This window comes from Pogona vitticeps, chromosome 15 (assembly GCF_051106095.1).
Source record: "Pogona vitticeps strain Pit_001003342236 chromosome 15, PviZW2.1, whole genome shotgun sequence".
In the NCBI taxonomy this organism is placed as follows: Eukaryota; Metazoa; Chordata; class Lepidosauria; order Squamata; family Agamidae; genus Pogona; species Pogona vitticeps.
In genome coordinates, this window is record NC_135797.1 from 3,156,183 (window position 1) to 3,176,266 (window position 20,084).

Here is a 20,084-nt window from a genome sequence, read left to right on the forward strand (position 1 = left end):
TCTGCAAGACCTGTTAAACTCTTGCTAGTCAAGGATTTGAGTGAGACTAATTTGCATTGTCACCAGAAAAAGAGAGCATAGGTCTGAAAGATCGTTCTGGTTGGTGTTCAGGTCTTAGAAGAAGGTGCAAAAAGGAGGAGGATCGGGGTAAAGTTGGAGAGAGCCTTAAACATACTTGCTAATGCTGAAGGTTTACCGGCTGAAACAGCCAGGTGAGCTGAAGGCTGTTTGAAAAACGAGAAGGCTTCCAAAATCTGAAATGTTAGTAGGCATGTATTTGTATCACACAATCATGTCTTTCAGTGCCAGCTTTCCACAATAAAAGGAAACACACACACATTTTTTTTCCTTTCCCTGCAATTGTTTCTTACAATAAACTGGAAAAAAAATACAAGATGGCGTTGGAAACTGGAGCAGAACACTAGCGCTCACAAGAAACAAGAGTAACAGACAAGGCAAACGCTTCCTTAAAAAAACCTCAACCAGCAGGCTGGCAACAAGAGCGTGAACGAGTGAGAGAGAGGAAAAAAAGATTAAATGACAATCACAACTGTTTTCAGCCACCTCAGGGTGGGCAAATTCGAGCCCCCTTTGGTTCACAGGGAGAAGACTCAACGAAGACGTATTCACGATCCTGAAAGAATCCATACCATTATGCTCAGGCAGATCAATAAGTCGTGGGTGGGTTCGGGAGCCGACCCAAAATGCAATTATAGCAGCAGCGGTAGCTGCCAGACGTCAGGGCTCACGAGAAGCACCAGACCTACTATTTACAGCAAGCCTCGGCTGGACTGGAGGCGGGTGTGTGTGTGTGTGTTTCGTGCGCTGCATCTTCCCGCTGAAGAGAAATGAAGAGCGTTCTGGAGGGTTCAGCGCTTGTGAGCCACCCATAAAACCCATGCCATCCATAGGGTCTGTCAGTCACATTCATTTTCAAAGTCATTTGAGAAATAGGCGTATGTGTGTGTGTGTCTGTTTATGTATATATAAAAAACCCTCCCCAAAGTTTCATACAACACAAGAGTATCAAAATGGAAAAAGAACACATTAGAGTGACATCTTCTGCCCTGTCCCACCGTGCCCAGTCTGTGGGTCATCCCAGAATTGTCAGCTGCTGTCGGCCTCGGCTTCCAGAAAAGGGGGGGAGAGGGGAGAGGACACACACCCGCGCACACCCGCCCTCTGCCTCAGGAAAGCATCTCTGGCATCAGTCATTGGTTTCCGGATCCGTCTGGGCCATGTAAGCATCCAGCTCCGCATCCAGGTGGCCTTTCGTTTTCGACATGTACGCATCCAGCTGGTTGTCGAGCTGCTCTTTAGTCAGCGCCGGGCGAGTGGCACCTCGGCCTCGGCCTCGCCCTCTTCCTCGGCCAAAGCCGCCTCTTCCCCGGCCTGCCATGCCCCGACCTGGCCACACAGAGGGGAACAAGGAGACCATTAGATGCTGCAAACCGGATCTACTCCCCCTCTCTCGGAATGGGATTCAAAACCCGTCTTTGCTGATCCAAATATTTCCCCCCCCCCCCAATTGTCTGCCACTAGGCACTGGTCGGCCAGCCTGCAGGGTGAGGATGGCGGGAGCTGCAAGGCACCAGGAAGTGAACACAAGAACTGGTACAGCTGGCCTGTGGGTCTGATGTGGGCAGAGCTGGCGCAAGCAGCTGATTGGAGGTACCGTGCCCAAAATCCTTCCAACCAGCAGGATAGAGCAGCCTCCCACACAATCCTAAATACGTCTGCCTTTGAGTCTCGGCACCACTAGCTGACGAGAGATACCCATAGAAAATTGTCCTGCTAATTTCAAGAGGCTGCCAGGGTACCCGGAAAAGGTGTCACTGCATCCCCGGAAAAATCCTGCTCTGTAGCATGCTTCAGGGGGACCTAAATGTACGTAAACACTCAGCTGGGGAACCGCAGTCCAGCATCGTTCTAAGGATCAAGCTGTCAGGCCCAGCCAAGCGGACAGTCACAGCTAAAGCCAATTGGGCACCAAGGAGTTTTAGAAAAGGTCCAATTCAAGAAAAGGGGCCCACGTCCAGCGATGCATTTCAAACAGAAAGAAAAGAAAAACAAAACAGAGCGAGAGAAAGAGATTCCTGTGGGTTACTAGTTCAGTATTCCTTCTCCTCACCCGCAGGAGATTAACCGTTCACTCACCTCGGCCGCCGAGGCCACCACGCCCCATGGTTCCTCTGTTAATCCCACCTCTGCCCGGCCCGCCTCGTCCTCTGAGGCCTCTTCTCATGCCCATCCGAGGGGCGATGCCACGGCCTCCCCGAAGTAAGGTCTGTCCTGTAATGGAGGGGGGAAGGAGGAATCTACTGCTATTTCAGAGAACCTTAAAGAAAGGATTGCAAACAGCACACAGAAGCTATTGACACCACTTCAGAGGGTTACAAAGTCCTACACATGGTGCTTAACTACTGTCTCTCCAAAGTTAAAAAAAGAGGCGCACATTTATTAGGGTAAACTCTCTGCCGCTTGTAGATCTTTTTCTAATGCGTTGCTGGCCTAGAGATCCTATACAGCAAAGAATAAATCAGTTTATACTGTTGTTCTGGGCGCCCATGGTCTCTTGCGTTCCCAAACCAGTGGAAGGGACGACAGCCCTCCCCTTCACAAGCTGTGCTGCTGAAGGCGCTTCCTACCAGGTGTGACCCATTTTTCTGATGTGCTGTTACAACCAGCGAGCTATAGGCAGCAACCCTAGAGTGCCCACAGATTTCCAGCCGGCACGGTTGTATAAAATACGACCCACCAAGCCGTTTGGAGGACACGAGGGTCAACGAAATTGAGAAGTCAAGGGACCTCCTTGCTCTGCCTGTTTTAGAACTGCAATCTTAACCCAAGGTGACAACTCAGAAGGAGGTCCAGCAAGATCTGCTACACCGCCTGGTCTCTGTCCAGGCCTTACTAACCTCTCAGGGGAATTCCTCCTCGCAGCAAGGCTCTGGCGCCGCGACCCCCACGCATCGCTCCACGGGGCAGTCCTCTCTGACCCATCGGCAATCCACGGCCCCCTAAGGCTCCCCGGGCCAGCGCCCCGGCTGGGCGGCCTAAACGTGCCTGGATGTTACTCTTCCCCAGGCGTTGTTTCAGACTCTTCTGGAAGAAGAGAGTGTTAAACAGGGAAGGGCCCCCACAAACCAGCTGCAAGCAACCGGCCCTGAGGACTACGCTCTAAACTGCAAGGAGCAAGAAGAGCTTGCTTTGCGAAGCCCCCTTCTCGGGAGAAAGGCGGCCTATAAAGGAGACAAATAAATAAATAAAAAATCAGTTGCACAGAGTCATCTGATCCATTGTTAAAGGCAGAGGAAGGCCGAGGAACGCAGCGCAGAACCAAAACATTCATTTCTGGGGAACTGGAAAATGCAATAGGACACAAAGATGATAATTACATGACTGACAGAACAGCATTTACTACATGAGCAGCGTGATGGGTGCTTGACTATACTCCCTGCCATGTAATTCAGCTGCACCCCATTAAACATGGGTTTCCAGCTTTTACAGCAGTAATAAAGCAGCTCATGAAATCCTAGTTCAGCGAGGGAATGCCACCATTGTAGTGAAGTCAGGAAAGAAAGGGAACACAGAGGGCCTGGATCTGCGGGTGCAATGGTCTGTTTCTATCCCAGACTTCTCCAGTTAAAGCCATGGTGAGTAATTTGTGGACCTCCAAGACATGGCGGAACAGCCATTACTCCCACAATCCCTTGCAAACAGAAGGCAGCAGGGAAGGATGTTAGGAGAGGGTCATCCAGAAACCCCTGCACAGCCACAGCCTCTCAGCACTGAATTAAAAGAAGAGCCCAAGGACGCTGGCCATGATGGGACAAAAAGACATTTTAAGAAGGATGAGAAAAACCAGAGAACATTTTCTTTTAAGATGCCGAAGAATCAGAGTGCAAAGGGGCGATGCATGTTAGCCAAGTCCTTTGATTTTATGTTAACACTCCCTTTAGTGCAGCCAGGCTATTAAAAGAATGTGAAGTCCCTTTAAAGAGGATGGCTTTAAAGGCACAAACACCTCAGCAGCGCTGGTTTGGGGGGGGGGGGATTCTGTGTTCTGTTGCCTTGAGGCGAATGGAAGAGTATCAGCTAATCCTATTCCCCCGTGTTCTATCTCTCTCCAAACCCTTTGGGGTTCGTACAAATGAGGAAGGGATCCACAAGAGCAAAGTGAACGAAAGTCGGATTTCTGCTTCTGGCAGGCCAAACGTTTCTCTGGAATACTTCCTCTTAAGCAGCCAGCCACCTTGGCAGAGCGGCTTCTCAAGCAACCTCCCCGGCCGACGACAGGATTAAAGCGATGGCCTGTTCGTCCCTGCCAGAGCAACTCCCAAAGGGAGGTAGCCAGAGGGGGGGGCGGCTGTAAGGGGAAGGAGTGTCTCGTTGCCAGGAAGGCCAGGCTACTCTCCAACTCTGCCAAGCAGCCGGCAAGAATCCCAAACTAGGCAGCAAATCCCCTGTGGTCTCCCACCCCACATGCCAAGGAACCAAGGCAGGGGTGCTATATTTAACCTTTCCCCCTGAGTCATGCGAGGCTGTCATTTCAAAGTCAGAGGCAGCCAAAGAAGCAAGCTCGCCGCTGAACCGTGGAAGCAATCTCTCCCTCTAGGACAAATACGGGGCAGCTCAAGAGGAACACAGCCACCCTTCGCATCTCGGGAAACCCACCGCTGCCCTCTCTAACATCACTTTTAAGTTTGGGGCTCACTCTAAAACCGGGTCTCAAAATTCAGCCTGAGCTTTCTAGCCATCTCTGTTTTTGATTCGGATTTGCCAAAATCAAGTAGCAACTCGACAGGCCAAGGAGAGCCCTGGGGGATTTAATGAGCCAGTTCCTCTGTGAGACACACTGATTCCCTGGTCCTATTCTAGTGGTGACTTCCGACTGGCTTTCAGTCCTTGAGAGATGCCTTGGCTCTTAAGCTGTGGGACGTAAATGAATCAATAAAATTATGGCACTACCCTCAAAACCTCTCTCTGTCTCTCTCTCTCTTGTGCACACACACACACACACACACACACACAGAGCCGGCGGTCCCGCATGAGTCTTACCTGCTTGAGTTTTAAGGCTGCCTGGACAGAAGGCCTATTTTCCATCTGCTGGGCTAGCCTTCTGTTTCGGGCGCTGGCTAGCTGCTGCTGCTGCATGGTGGCCCGAATGTTCACCGGGATCGGCTGTTTGTTCTTCAGCATATTAGTGAAGCTTCAAGGTCGAACAGAATGGGTGTTTAGATAAAAAGTTTCATTACAAAAGCATTTTTCAACCGGCATTGCACAGCCCAGAGAGAGGGACAGCCGCACCCCAGGAACTTTTATGCAACAACGTGGTACAGAATGTCATGTTAACGAGTTAGATGCCATTTAGTTATTTATTTTCCTCATTTTTTTTTTCCGGAAAACGTGCAAGGACAGAACATTCAAAAGGTGAGGGTTAGTGCAATACATTAAAACCAGGAGGAGGAATCTTAATCAGGCTTCTGTGATTTCAAATAAACAGAAATGAAGACAGACAAAGGCGGAAGCAGGGGGGGAGACAGAAAATGAAGAGAGGCACACAGACGAAGACGAAAAAGCAATGCAAATTTTAAACTGGAGCGCTAGCAGCCAAGAGAGGGAAAGCACAGTACAGGAAAACACCTACTCAAACCTCTAGGTAACCAGCCAGCCAAGGTGAAGGTTATATTTACAGCCTCCACAGTTCTAAGCCTGTACTCGATGTGCCTTTCACATTATTCCAATTTCTGCACCAGGTTAAAAAAAGCCCTGAGACAGCTCCGTGGCCCTAGCTAGCAACATTTGACAGGGTTCAATACAACCTGGACTAAATTTCCGAGATTGCTTCTGTATTACCGGGAGGGGAAGAAAAAAAACAGGACATTTCATTTCCTCTTTACAGGTCCAAAGCCCTCTCCCTAGAGATGCATACACCCCCAACAGAGCATGGGGGCTGCTAAGGGAGAGGGGGGGAAAGCCTTTCCTGGAAGTATTTTCTACTGATCTATGGAGCAACCAAACTCCACAAGCGGGCCATTCAAAGAGCACACAGAATGTGTGTTCAAGTTCCCTGCAGTAAGCCTGAATTTTGACCTCAGAAATAGCTCCTTTTGCAAGCCGCTTCTGTTCTGCCAGGACCGAGAGAAGAACCCCGGCCATCGTCACACAAAGCTGGGGCTCTCCCGCTGCCTAGGAGCCCTGTGCCGTAATGAGCAGACTGACCGCCGGAACCCAAATATATATACCACTGAACGCAACAAACCTGCATGGTACTATTAAACAACATATGACTACTGCATATGAATTTATGGGCAGAAAAAGGGGTCACTGCAAAAATAGTGCAGTGTTCTGCAAAGCATACAAGCGGTAGTCAACTTGGGAGAGCTTTCAAGAAGCAGAGCTGACAAATTCACAACGGATACGTCTACCAATGTCTCACTCGTCCTGATGCTGCGGGGTCTAGTCAGTCGACTAGGCACCCCAATGCTAGCTGCAGGAAAACTCGACCGGGAGGGTCACTGGCTGGTGACTATGAGGACGGAACAGTGGCCAAGGCAGGCTGTTGCCACCTGACTGTGGAGCCTGAAATTGGTAGTTCAGTCCCACTCTGTGTCTCCTCGATATAGGCTAGACATGAGGTTCCATATAGTCCCTCTCTGCTCTGTAGTTCTAAGATATTATTATATCATCATTACTTCGCCATGGAAGGGGCTTTTAACTGGATGGCCGATTTATATTTTTCTACTGCTGAGGCATTTAATTTTTAAAAGCTTCCTTTTAATGTTTTCGAGGCTATGCTAAATCGTATGTTCCAAATACGTTTGCTTTAACGGCAAACTGTCCTGTACCCAGTGAAATGATACATAAACTAGGTAAATCAGCAGGCCTGATCCGGCACAACTCTTCACTGGTCTCAAGTGGGCCTCTTTGCCCTCTCAAGTCAAAGCATGAGCGCACACGACAAGAAGAGTCGTATGTGACTGTCACCCCGCTACACATCCCTCTTCCAGTCCAGTTCCAAAGGGTTTGCAAAACAGCGGAGTTGAAGGACCCTCCCAGCTCTAAGAAGAAACCTTAGCAAAGGAGAGCAACACACCCATTGGTTGAACACTTAAAATGCACAGAAAAGGAAAGGAAGGAGAGAAAGAAGGCATGCGGAAGGGAAGAAGCCGAGGACAGATGGAGCACGCACTTGCCTCTTACAAGGTCCAAGGTGGTGGCCAAGGAGCCTTCGGGCTGATCACGGTTGCCAGCTGCCTGCCTCTTACAGGCCAGACCACACAAGTCTGTGTGTCCGCCTTGGACATACCAGCCGGACTCCTGCAGCTGCGGTCACATGCTACCACACTGCAGAGTCACTTATATCTATATAATGTGAACACATGTGGAAGAGAAAGGAGGGTGCGCAGTTTGCTTAAAACACATCCCACCATGTCAACGTTTGCCATTTACTCTCAGACAGACACTTTGGCCCTTTTAACCTTCCGTACCACCGTTTGCCGTGGGGTTTAAGGCAGACCTGGGCGGCCCTCTGCTTCTCTACCTCTCGGCAGACTGAAAGCAAGTTAAGGGCCATGTTGTGCTCGGGTACGGAACACAGGGACAATTAAGCAAAAAATAAAAAAAGTTTTAAAAATTAAAAAAATCTTATGAGCTGAAGTTGGCCGCTGCGTTCCTCACCGCTCGTTGAGAGACATCTTGGTGGTACTCTTAAGCACAACTTTCGGCGCTGATTGTGCAGCCATCTCAGCTCCCCAGAATCTGCAAAGAAAGAGAGAAGGCAAAGTGAAGGAGCAGGAAAGACTTGACACATCTGCACCTCCAGGAAGCTCAGGCAGGCAGAGCGGACAAATCTCCAAGAGCCTTCCTGCCAGGTAAGGGACCACTTCGGTCAACGTGGCGTCCGAGTCTGAACCACGCTGAGAATCTGTAAAGACTCTTCCGGTCGTCTCTTTTTAAAAGGTATTTATCTCATTAAAACACACACATAGACATGAAAATTCAGGACAGAATCTCCAGGTGGTGCTGCCTTAACGTAAACTGAAGGTTAAAAAGCAGGGGTTTGCTCCAACTGAGGTCCCCTCCCTCCCAATCTTTAAAGGATATTTGAAGACGCTGCTTTACAGAGATCCTTTTTGTGGGCAACAACCCTGCCTGATCCATTCCTCGCTGCTCTACACCCCTGTGCGGCATCTTATTTGATATTTCCACCACTTAATACAACTATTTTTTTTACAAAAATTATTATATTTATTGCTCATTTTTATTTATATATTGCTTTAGTTAGTTGATGGCAAAACACAGAGGAGTGCATTTGCACAAGGCAATGGACAAACTGAATAAATACTATATTTCATTTATTTTCATAACGCCAATCTCGGTGGTGTATTTTTTGTGTGTGTACACACACACACACTGTTATATAATAGAATACAGACTCTAAAGCAATGCAACATTTTACCCTAATATAAATCTTTTTTTTTTAAAAAAGGATGAGAAACAAACCTTTCAAAAGGCACAGAAGTGAGGGAAAGAGGGTGAAAGTTTGGGGGCGGAGCAAAAAAAGAAAGGGGCGGGGCAGGGGCTCGAATGCAAACCCCCCCCCCAACATCCGGGGCTCCCGCTGAAGATTCCGAGCCGGGTCACGTGGTGCCGCCGGGGTGGGGGGGGAAGAAGAGGCCTCGCGCGGCCCGTGGTTTTGGGGGTGCCGCCAACGGTTCCCGTAGCCACGCCCCTTTCCACCCCTCCCCCTCCCCCCTCCGGGGCAACGGCCGTTTTTTCTCTCACCGTCCGGGTCGGGGCTGGCTCTGAGGACAACGGGAGGCTCCGGCTTCCCCTCAGAGGAAGGAAGGCGGGCGGCTTCTTCGTTTTTATCCACACACGCCCCCACTTTCCCCTCAGCGTCTCTTTTCCTTCGGCGAAGGCGGCCTCCTCCTCGTCGCTCCTTTCCAGTCCCGGACGGTTTAGAGAAAAAGGTTTTTCCTCTCTCCTCAGAAAGGAGCCCGGCAATATGGCGCCGCCTGACTGGCCTCGCGCGCGGGGACGGCTGCGCATGCGCCGGCGGGCCTTGCGGCTCCCTCCTGCGCAGGCGCGAGACGGAGAAGACGGGCGCCCGGCAGCCGCGTCGGGCGCTCTTCAACCGCCGGGGAGGCGGGCTCGGAGCCTTTGGGCGAAGGCGATTGGCCGCGGCGGCGTCGGGGGGAAAGGGATTGGGCAGTGAGGAAGCAAAAGGGCGGGGCTTCCTCTCGGCCACGCGGGGCAGGCGCTTGAATGAATGAATACAAAGCGAGGGAGAGGCGTCCGCCGGCTTGGCTGGAAGGGGCGGGGCTTCATTCCTTCCCCTCATCTCATTGGCTCTTAAGCTTCTGGGGGCGGGCATGGGGAAATTCCAAGGGGGCGGGTACTGAGAATCATATTTTTTTAAAGGAATCCCCATATATGGCTAATTTGTATGACACGATTATTAGGATTTGGGGGCTTCCCTCGTTCCTTTTTCTTCTTACATGAAAAGCGTGTTTGTTATTACTTTTTGGACATTCTTTATTTAAAGCATGAATTGATTTCCCCCCCCCCCAAGAAGCATGGTTTCCCCCTTCTTTTCCCCTAGTGGCACCACGTGACCGGTTAGTAACCTTGAGTAGAAGCCCCGGATGTGGGCGGTATTTGTATTCATGCCCGCCCCTTTCCTTTGGCTCCGCCCCCAAATTTTCATCCTCTTTCCCTCACCCCTTGTTTCTTTTTAATACAGTTTTTTTTTCCTGAGCCTTGTTTTAATTTATGTCAAATAAATGTTGAGTAAGAAGACATGCAGAAGCAGGAGTGTTCTCAAAAATCCAAAGAAAACATGAGGCCCAAAAAGTTGGCATCTTCTGGAAAGAGAAAGATCATTTATCTTCCTTGGCTTTGATTTTTATGGGGAAATTTTTCATATTTTTATGGGTTTAAAAATAAACGTGATTGTATTCTACTGTTAAAAAGAGAAAAAAAACAGAATAGTGTTTAAGAATTTGTTTCGGCCGCTGCGGCAACACTTCTGTCCTTCCGTTAAACCCAGAAACTAACTAGGATGCCGGGATGTAGAAATGGGCATCTGTGCAAATGGATAGGCAGTGCATGTGCTCCGGGTTTTAGTTGGAACTTTAAAGGAGGAACCACAAGGGTGGTGAGCCTGTTTTGTGGAATCTGATCCAGTACCCCCTAGAAAATGCTGGGTAACTCCTGGCTGGAGAGCTTCCAAAACATTATCCTACACAAGAGAAAAAGACCAGACCAGTAGCAAGGTAGATGGCTTTATTATTAAGCATTGCTGTCTCGCTGTGGAATTACATCGCCCCTAAAGGTGCTCTTTCCTCCCGGCCGGAAGGAGAAGGCGCAAGACTAGAAATGGGGCCTGGGAGGGGGTGGCAGGAGAGAGGCGCTGGGCTCGGCAGAGCAGGAGCAGCAAACAGCGGCTTCCATGGTTGACCCGCAGCCTTCCTGGATCTGCTCAGCTGTCCTCCCAGAAAAAGGTGTTGCAAGCCACGGTCAAGGTGGCCACCAAGACCACGAATTCCTGGAAATCCACTTCGCCATCGCCGTTCTGATCCAGCTCTTGCATGATCTTGTCCACAGATTCCGTGTCCTTCTGGGTCTGCAACACGGAAGCCCCCCCGGAGAGATTTATTTATAAGATCTTGCAAAAGGGAAGAAGAGAGGAAGCTGGCTTGTACAAATGCCAAGTCAGAACCTGAAATATGGAATTTAAATGGCACCCATTGTTTGTCTCTTGGTGATGGGAGTGGTACGGTCACCATCATGGCTCTGATCTTTTGCATAATGCCTTGCATTGCTCATCATTAAGACATTACTTTGAAATCCCCAACAGGCCAGAAAAAGACAGCGAAGTACTCTCTGGTTCCCTCTAGTGGCCGATTCTGATACTGCTCCCTGGAAATATGTATTAAAATACGTACAAAAGGCTAAACCAAAGCATACTGCCCTTGTCACTTAGGATTAGTAAGAGAGTAGCACAGTAGCGGGAGGACTCCTGCCAAAATGCCCCTAAAGTGTTTTAAAATATTCTTTACAGTAACTGTTGAAAGTAACTGGGTGTTAACTAGTTGTACCTAAGTAACTTGGGTGCTACGTGTCCTTAGAAAGTAATGTTTAATTTACCAGTTGCATAACTTGTTACTCAACAAGGTTATAGATCTAAATAGCTGAGTTGCTTATCAGAGTACATCAGTTGGATATCTTTTGATAGCATTTCACACATGTCAGCTCAGCAAATAGTACTTTCGAGAAGCTGACGGGGCTAAATGTGTAACTTATGAAACTGTAAATTGCGAAGTTGGCTCTCCCAGCCCCCTTCCTCTTTTCTCATGACCCCAAGCCTCGCGCTCTCAGCAGACAGGGAGGACCGGTCCTCAAAATTGAGCTTTTAAGCTCACAAATGGAAGACGGTCTTCCGTAGGAGAATCGCCCCTGCCTGCGGTGTTCAGATCAAGGGAGGCAGACCTCCTCGGCTGCCCCTCTTCAAGAACAACCCGCCTAGGAAGCACAAAAGACAGGGCCTTCTTCGTGGTGGCTCCTAGCTTCTCCCATTCAAGCTCAACAAGCCCTCTGCAACATAGACCTTCAGGTAAAGTTCTCAAGATTCGCCAACCGAAATAGGATTCAGCTAGAGCCACTGTATGCATTTCTAATTTTTTGGGGTTTCTTTAATTACCATTCCTACTGTTAGTTTTGCTGTTTAGTATGGTTACACCCCAGGGCGGGTTTGCCCTCGAAATGGCATTCCTTCGAGGCTCCTGCCTCCTTTCCCACAGTTACCCAGTGTTTTCCTTGCTTTCGTACCATGCTCTTCCGCTTCTAAAGAGTTACAAGACCTCTCCTAAAGCGAGATCCTTCGCAGTCGGCATCGAAAAGATGCTGGCATTTTCCCCCACTCCACTCAGCACCTTCTGGAATGCCTCTGCCCTGCCCTCCTGAGTAAGCCCGAAAATTAAATTTTGCCCTTGGGGTGGCTTGCCCCAAAATGTTGCCCGAAAAATCCTAAGTACCATTCTAGATCCTTTTCCTGGAAGTTGGCGGATTGAGGTTTTAAACACCAGCCGCAACGTCTGGGAGACAGACTTTCCCTCAAAATATTTCTACCCTGGTGATGAATTCTTTTGCTCTCCATTCATTCAAATCTTAATTGCATAAAGAACAGATCATGGCAAGTTTTTAAAAGAAATCTTTTGCTCTCAGTTCCAGTGGGTGGGCTCCTGAGACTTTCAGCCTGAAGCCTCAAGACTCCCCAGAAAGCCGTTCCGGGAGCCTTAAGTCTGCCCACACGGACTTTCAGCACATCTGACGCATACAGAGACGACGACACTGGAGTTAGGGAGCTGGAAAACGTACAAAACGCCCAGCCCCTCTGCATCGCATAAAAGCTGCGAAAGGAACATCTCTCAGTTCCAACAGCACAAACCGTCTGCTTACAAGTCCCTCCATTGTGACAGAGTGGTGAGCCAGGCAGCCCACCATCATCAGGGAAAAAAATTGACCCATCTCTGTCTTTCTTGGACCCCAAAGATCTGGTCTTCGGTGGTAGACTGCCTCTGAACCTGGAGTCTCCACCCAGCCATTGTGGCTGACCAATCTCCCTGCATACGTCCTCATTTCATGCCATCCATTCATATCTGGTGGCCATGAGTTCTGCAGGTTACCTGATGCCCTGTGTCAAGAATAGGAAGCAACACTGCGGGCTAGCAAATATGGGTTTGCGTCACCAGCACAAACCTTTCGGGGTGCGTTCCAGGCATGTGTTCCTGCCGAGACCTGGTTCCCAGCTAGGGCCAACCGTCCTCCCTCTAGCCTCTCAGACCTATCGAGTTATCTTTCTGCGGCCCACTGATCTGGCTTGTATGTGCATGTGGGCATCTGGGGTGGACTGAGCCCCCCCAAAAAAAGAGAGGCTCAGCGGTAAGTCAGAGAAAGAACATCATTTTGGTTTTTCTCTCCGGCTTTCATCCAGAAAGCAAAATCTCTCTCCCCTTCTCCAGGGATCTACCAACAAAATTTGGACAAAGTTCCCGTTTGGGACGACCCGCTTCCCCGAGGTGGTCGGAGAGGCTACCCCGGAGCTTGATCCGGGAAGGAACATCGAACAGCGTTACCTCCAGGAAACTGCCCAGCTCGTTCTGCAGGAGGTCCTTCAGCTCTTTCTTGCTCAGCTTATATTTGTCCCCTTCCTTGCCCGAGTAGCTGTGGAAGACGGAAATGAGGGCGCCCATCGCGTTCTCCAGTTCGGACCCCATGGCGGCGCGGAGGGCGTTAAGGGCAGCTCGTCAAAGGAACCGGACCTAAGGGGAGAAATGAAAGCCTTTGGGTGCGTCGGATGGTTAAAACAGGACAAGAGAGGGGGAAGTAAAATTAAAAGGAAAACCAGGATAGGCCATCACATGGGGTAAAATCCCACTCCCCAGGAAGGAACTGGAGTCACAGGGTGAGACCAGTCTTCATGCTCTTTGGGAGTTGTTTGAATTTCCGGGAAAGAAATAGGAGCGCAAGGTCATTGCCACGAGCCCAAAATTGCAAGAAAGCAATATATTCTTAGGTTCCTGCTCGGCGGAGGCCAGAGGGAAGCTGATGGAGGCATCGTCCCCGAGGGAAGTGAAAGTATGAGGGTAGACAACATCTCCGTCAGACGAGAGCTGGAGAGACCCGGGTTCGAGTCTCCGCTTACCCCTGCTTAACTTTGGGGCCTATGTTAATCTCTTGAGCTGGCTTCACCTATAGGATCATTGGGAAGGTGCAAAGCGTCTCGGCCAAGGAAGAGTCAAAACACAAAGAGCAATGAAATAATCATAATAATAGAATTGGAGAGCTGGGAGGGACCCCGAGGATCATCAAGTATAGGCCTTATCCAAGTATTGGCACCGCAGGAGAATCGAACTCCCAACCCTCTGGCTCTGAAACGCCAGAGCTCTTAGCGCAATGGACGCTTCCCAACGTTCAGCAGCCTGTCGTCCAGCGTGGAGACCTTTCCCTCTAATTGCGGCTACTCAAGTATCTTCCCCTCGCCCGCCCACCCCTCCTTTACAGGTGGCCAACCTCACCTGGTTGAGCACCTGAAACCACCGTCAGCACCTCTCCCTCCTCTCTCTCTCTCTCTCACCCGGATCTCGGCTTTCGTCCTCCGGAGGCTCTCTCTGACAAAGCAGGTCCGAAATAGCCGTCCAGTGGCTTTAAATAAGAACCTTTCTCCTCCCCCCGGAGAGAATCCGATACCGGCCACTGGACAGCCTGGCTTCTGTCCGAATTTAAAGGAGCCATGAAATGCCGGAGTGGGGAAGGGAAGGTTTTCATTTTTTCCAGTAAAGCCATTAAGCTCCATGACAGCCTGTGCATACAATGGAAAATTCATCTCCATTGTAAGCCACAGAGACCTTTTCTCCTCCTCCCAGTTGAATACACAACACCCAAGTGTGGGGAAATGTCCTTTTTAAAAAAGAGACTACAGTGTCCATAATCCACAGCGACCGTGCTGGCTGAGGAATGACAGGGGTTGTAGTCCCAAAACCGGGGGGGGGGGACTCCATCCCCACCTCCAAACTTTACCCAAGAACTTGGTACGTGCTTCGGCTTCTCCTTTCCGAGTGCAAGCCGCATAGAGAATAAGTGCTTGAAATATTCCTTCTAAAAAGTAATTACTAGCAGGTACCGTTCCGAGGCACCCTGCCATTGTTACTCGCCTTACAACAAAGTGACTCTTTGCTTCCTTGTTATTCATAGAGATTTCGTCAATATTTGTGACTAACGTAGATCTTTTTCTGTTACTTTGAAAAACATCGCCCCCAAAACAAAATTTGCAAAAACTGAAAGTAACTGCCCGCCTTAACTATACATGTAACTGGAAACAGATACAGTATGAAAAACCAAAAGTATATAAAAACAACAACAACAGAGGTCTTCCTTGTAACATTGCAATTAAAATGTGCTTTATTTAAGCAGTGCCGTCGGAAAAGGTATGCCTTAGGTATTGCAAGGAAGGAAGTACGGGCAATTGCAGTTTTAAAAAAAAGTTACTTCCCATCTTTCAAAGTGGCTTCCCAGAAGGCACCTATTCAATTTCTCTTCCATAACATTTGATATAATTTTGTGTCTGTTCATGCAAATCCAATTTTTCATAGCTGGGACAGAGAGAAGGCCTAAAATACTGTAATACAAAACAGAAGAGAATGTGGAATCGGACGATTCCCCCCAATCCATCCTGCTTACTCTGTAGAAAGTGTGCATAGGATAGCCACCTTTTAAAAAAGCTGTTTTTTCTTCTTTTTTTAAAAAAAAGATATGTTAAAATCGTTCCCAGCCAGCAAAAGGAAGTGAGCCGGTGATGCACATGGAACCAGAAAAACGCAGATGGAGATTTGGGGAATTCAGAGATTTTGTGAAATCTCAGCAGCCGTGTGAGGTTCAGGCATGACTTCCCAGAAGTATCGTCAGCAGGCTGGCTATGAATACCACAACTCTGATTCCTGCCGTCAGAGAACCTGCAACCCATCTTTCCGATAAGAGACCCAGGATCGGGTGTCTCTGCTGGTCCCATTCAGACAAAGGCGGCTGTCAAAGCAGCTGCTCGGGTGACGGATCCGAGGCCCATCTGACTCAGGGCAACGCAGGGAGGAAACAAGGGCTCTCGTTGAATGAAAACCCTTCGCCCTGAATGGTCACCTCGGAAACGATGGAGCCACGAAACCAGATCCGGGGCCTGGCGCAGAGTCAAGGGCAGCCCGATCAAAACCACCTCCGATCTCGTTACGAGCCCCCCTCGCTTGCGGGGAAGAATAAACCTTCCTCGGCATTAATGTTGCAGAGGGAAGTCATGAATCATGAATTGGGTTATTATGTTTTCCCCCTCCGGCGCTGGGTTTCACCTCGTCCTTTACAGGCACATTGTTCCATGCGCTCCGGGACACGCCGGTCCCCGGGAGTCCGGCGAAATGCAGTGCCAAAAAAGGAAAACCCAAGATTTGCCAAAATCTTCGGTTTGGTCTAACCGGCGCCTTCTCGCAAGCCTTCAAAGAATGTGGTGGAGAATATTCTGTACATCTACAAAAGCAGGAGTTCCCAACCTTAGTTCCCCCTCCCCAAATGTTCTTGGACTACAACTCCCAGAAGCCTTCCCCACGAGCTGCGCTGGGCAAGATTTCTGAGGGTCGGAGTCCAAGAACATCGGGGAAACCAAGGCTAGCAACCCCTGCTCTTTCGTAGCAAGGCCACGTCAAGTAAGCTCAAAAGAGAAAATTCTCAGAAAACTTTGTGGGAGGGGGGTTGGAAATCTCCAGCGATAATTTGGCCCGGCTGGGTATGGCAGTATCCTGAACTTTCCACTAGTGGGCAATGTGAGCTGCCCTCACGGAGGCTTCCCGAGGATGTGGAACTGATTTGGCAAAGCGAGAGACGTCAAGTCGGCTGCCTGCATTCCATCTCTCTGAATTTCAACCCGGTTTAATCTTTCTCCTGTGCTTCCTGTCCTCAGACACTTGAGGAAATCTGTCCTGGCATGGCAGAATCATCTTACTATTTTCTGACGACAGGACGTTCGTTGTTTTGGAACATTCCCATTTCTACGTAATGTGACACATGGCCCTTGATGCGTGTCGTTTACTGATTTTTAAATATATATAGCCATTTTTTCCATTATATAGCCATTTTTCCATTATCAGGATACAGCAGCTCCTCAAAGGCACACCCTTTCAGAATTCCTTAAATTTTCTTTGGATGGGCCTAAATCTATGATGTACTCATGTACTGCCCAGTAGCAAAATACTATAGCTTATCAAGGAAGGAAGGATGGGATTTTCAGATTGTTTTGGACTACAAATCCCATTATTCTCCGTTCTGGGCATTCTACCCAGCAGATGGACACCTTATAGGCAGCTAAATGTGGCTCGCCTGGGAGAAGGGCCTTAACTGGAAGGTTCTGAGGCCTAGCTAGGCCTAGCTTCCTGTTCAGAGAGGAAGCTCCCAGCTAGCACTGGGGCAGGAACAGGAAGCTGACACCAAGCTAGGCCTAGCTAGGCCTCAGAACTTTCTAGTTAAGGCCCTTCTCCCAGGCGAGCCACATTTAGCTGCCCGTCTTGTCTGTCTGTCTGTCTGTCAGGCAGAATTCAAGTACTGTAGATCCTTGAAACGGTTGAAATGGTCACAAAGTTGGGAAAACATTTTTATTTTTAATATATATTTGGCAGGAAGAGAAAAACACTTATCACATGATCAGAGGTTCTTTTTAATATTTTTCATCTCCTGGAATTCTTTTTGGCTCTGAGGTGGGCCTCTTGAAAAAAACAAACTTTCCGTATCCTGCTGAGTCAGTCCAATATTATTTGTTATGATGAGTGGCTTTATCTGTGTACTCTATATATCACCTACTGATGTAATTAATTAATCAAGTTGAGGGCCAATGTTAATTGGTGATGTCATGCCTTACTACCTTTTCTTATGTTTTAAAGCGCTGTTGTTTTGGGTGTGTTTGTTACTGTAATAAAAAACACTGTACATATACTGAACAGTGATCCTATGCACACATACTTGGGAGCCAATTTGATGTAATTACATTTGGCTTCCTTTTAATTAGGCCTGTGGCAAAGCCCACAGTCCCTCGGGTTATTGGAAGTATTTATTTATTTTAAATTAACTCTACTTAGAAGCTATTCAAAACTCTGGAGTCTGTGGCGTGAAAGTGAAGCATTGTTTATTTGCGAGGTGGGATTTTAAATTTTTTTTCTTGGACTCCAAATCCCATCATTCTTCATCCTAGGAGCTTGCCTGTCAGACATCCCACCTTCAGTGAATTCAGCTTACTCTATGTGGCCCCTCCTTCTACCTTTTCCTCATACCAGCCCTGTGAGGAAGATCAAGAAGGGGAGCGATAGAGACGGAGGGAGAGTACTCTAAGGCCGACCAGAGAATTTCATAGCCAGGAGGGACCAAAACCTCAGCATCGTGAATCCCAGTCCATCCACTACACAGCCATGGTTCTCTATAGTTTTCTCTCCATTTAACTTCACAACAACCCTCTGAGGGAGGCCAGAGAGAACGAGACTCGGCAAATTTCATGGCGCACCGAGAACAGACATTCCCGTCGCCAGATCCCATTGTGCTAGCCGCTCCGTCAGCCCCGGTTCTCCTCCCATTTTGTCCTTTCAACCTCCCTGTGGGGTGGACTTCCTAGTCCTTTTCTTGGCTCGGTGGAGAACTCGAACCCAGGACCTCCCAAACCGAGGCCCGAACTTCTCACCATTAAACCACACCACTGAATATTCTGGGTCTAACTCTTCCCAGCCTGCCTCAAACAAAATTCCACTCTTCCCCAGGATATTTCTGTACTCAAAACAGCGCGTTCTCCCCTCCTGATGGATGTCTACCCAGGCTGGTGCTTAAACAGGGAGCGCCCGGGAGGGTTGCTGTTTACGGCTCTTTTCCGGCGCTCTCCCACCCTCCGCCGCGACAGAGGACCCATTCATTTCTTGGCCCCCGCTGGCGCACGCAAGGCGGTTTTAGGAAGGGGCGTGTGTGTCGGGGCAGGAATGGGAAAAGGTGGTGCGAGGTCTGGACAGCCAACCAGTGTCCTCAATAATCCAGATTTAGCCGCGATCAACCCCAAGCAGGGCCCCAGGGCACGGGAGTTGTGGGTGTGCGCGCACACCAGGCAGGGGATTGGACAGAGCGCACACTCCCAAACTCTGATTCAGGGTCTATCTCATTTTTTCCCCTCAGCTTCTAGCCCCCAAACATGAGCCTTCTGAGATAGACTATGGTTGCACATGGAGGTTCCACTTAACGTTCGTTCAGCCCCCCCCCCCCCCCGATAACCAACAATCAGAGATAGACTGCTGTGGCGTATGGAGGTTCTATTAAACTATAGTTTGGCCCCAAGTAGACGTCTCGAATTCTTCCCAGGAAAGAATTAAAGGATTCGGACTAATTTTTCGTTAAAGATGTCTAATGGCTATCGTCATCTTCTTTCCATCCCCCTTCTCCATCATCTGTCATGGCTGTTAGCTTATTTTTATTGCATCAGAAAGCAAACGGCAAGGAAACAATATTACTCTTGAATATTACCCTTGAACAGCGCAATACAATGGAGCAGTCCGACATAAACCACACAATAGACAATAAAAAAATCTAGTGGCCGTGAGTTCCACAAGGCTCATTGTATCTGCTGTGGGAGCGTCGCTCCAGCATTTTACTGTCCTCGATTCCCTTCCTTCTGACACACCACCAGGTAACACCGCCACGAAAGGTCACACCTTTGCACACACCTCGCATAACCACTCAACCACCTCCCAAAAATTGTTATCTCATTTTTCATCTCAGGGGAAACGGCTGAGCCCCTTCACACTGAGCCGCCTTGAGGGTTGCCAACACGCGTTGGGGTCTGTCCCGGATCCCACCTTTCTCAGCTAAACCCCCAAACGCCTCTCAAACAACTAAATCTCAGCGCCAGACCCCATCAAGCGAGAGCCATCCTGCTGAAGAGCTTAGGGGTCAAGGTCACCGGCTACAGAGCTGGTGGTTGGGGGTTCGAATCCCCCGTGCTGTGCCTCCTTGACAGGGGCTGGACTAGTTGACCCACAGGGTCCCGTCCAGCTTCGGCCATTCTCAGACGACGATGACGACGTTTCATAGAGACGCACAGGACCGTGTTCTTCGGCCCCCCCCCTTTTTCTGGTATATTTTTTTTCCAGAGTTTTTGGACAAAAAGCCCTTCCTGTCCCCTAGCCAAGTCACAACTTTTAACGCTTGCACCAGAGGCGGCAAACCGGCTGGATTGTGCCTCCTCGCCTTCTGTCGGCAGGCACTCACCCTGTGGCCCATGGGGTGAACGCAGAGGAGACCCTTACCCAATATCCTATGCCCCCTTTCCCCCCCTTTAAACCCCAAACTACTTACTTAAAAGAGGATGGGAACCGTCTCGCGACCGGACCGGGTGCTTGGGGGGGGGTGTTTGCTGGAGTGCCCTGCCTAATACTGGGGCCGGATCCTCCCCCCTGACCCTCCCCACTTTAAGACACCAATGGGGGAAAGGCTGGCACGCAGACAGGAGCGTG

The 20,084-nt window shown here is 49.3% G+C and overlaps 2 protein-coding genes across 5 annotated transcripts; both read right to left on the reverse strand.

Annotated features, from left to right (window-relative positions):
• Nucleotides 1-255: 255 nt before the first annotated feature.
• On the reverse strand, nucleotides 256-9,125 carry CHTOP (chromatin target of PRMT1). Of its 3 annotated transcripts, none has more exons than XM_020810773.3 (6): nucleotides 8,791-9,058; nucleotides 7,684-7,764; nucleotides 5,062-5,212; nucleotides 2,919-3,105; nucleotides 2,158-2,292; nucleotides 256-1,407 (listed from the first exon to the last, which is right to left on the reverse strand). In XM_020810773.3, exons 2-6 carry the CDS (start codon nucleotides 7,746-7,748, stop codon nucleotides 1,208-1,210), a joined length of 738 nt encoding a protein of 245 aa, XP_020666432.2. In that variant the 5' UTR covers nucleotides 7,749-7,764; nucleotides 8,791-9,058; the 3' UTR covers nucleotides 256-1,207. The 3 variants fall into 3 exon arrangements, with proteins under 3 accessions (XP_020666432.2, XP_020666433.2, XP_020666434.3); XM_020810774.3 differs by having other exon boundaries at nucleotides 2,919-3,102; nucleotides 8,791-9,056; XM_020810775.3 differs by lacking the exons at nucleotides 256-1,407; nucleotides 2,158-2,292 and having other exon boundaries at nucleotides 2,962-3,242; nucleotides 8,791-9,125.
• A 1,151-nt stretch (nucleotides 9,126-10,276) lies between these two features.
• On the reverse strand, nucleotides 10,277-20,084 carry S100A1 (S100 calcium binding protein A1). 2 transcript variants are annotated; one of them, XM_020810765.3, is made up of 3 exons: nucleotides 19,927-20,084; nucleotides 13,146-13,331; nucleotides 10,277-10,633 (listed from the first exon to the last, which is right to left on the reverse strand). In XM_020810765.3, exons 2-3 carry the CDS (start codon nucleotides 13,284-13,286, stop codon nucleotides 10,490-10,492), a joined length of 285 nt encoding a protein of 94 aa, XP_020666424.2. In that variant the 5' UTR covers nucleotides 13,287-13,331; nucleotides 19,927-20,084; the 3' UTR covers nucleotides 10,277-10,489. The 2 variants fall into 2 exon arrangements, with proteins under 2 accessions (XP_020666424.2, XP_020666426.2); XM_020810767.3 differs by lacking the exon at nucleotides 19,927-20,084 and adding an exon at nucleotides 14,088-14,192.

Excerpts from the sequence above, each read along its gene's own strand:
- S100A1 (XM_020810765.3), bottom strand. The coding sequence starts at position 13,286 with ATGGGGTCCGAACTGGAGAACGCGATGGGCGCCCTCATTTCCGTCTTC. Across the intron at positions 10,634-13,145 it reads AGCTGGGCAGTTTCCTGGAG|ACCCAGAAGGACACGGAATC; the intron begins GTAACGCTGTTC and ends TCCGTGTTGCAG.
- CHTOP (XM_020810773.3), bottom strand. The coding sequence starts at position 7,748 with ATGGCTGCACAATCAGCGCCGAAAGTTGTGCTTAAGAGTACCACCAAG. Across the intron at positions 5,213-7,683 it reads AAGATGTCTCTCAACGAGCG|CTTCACTAATATGCTGAAGA; the intron begins GTGAGGAACGCA and ends TCGACCTTGAAG. Across the intron at positions 1,408-2,157 it reads TGGTGGCCTCGGCGGCCGAG|GTCGGGGCATGGCAGGCCGG; the intron begins GTGAGTGAACGG and ends CTGTGTGGCCAG.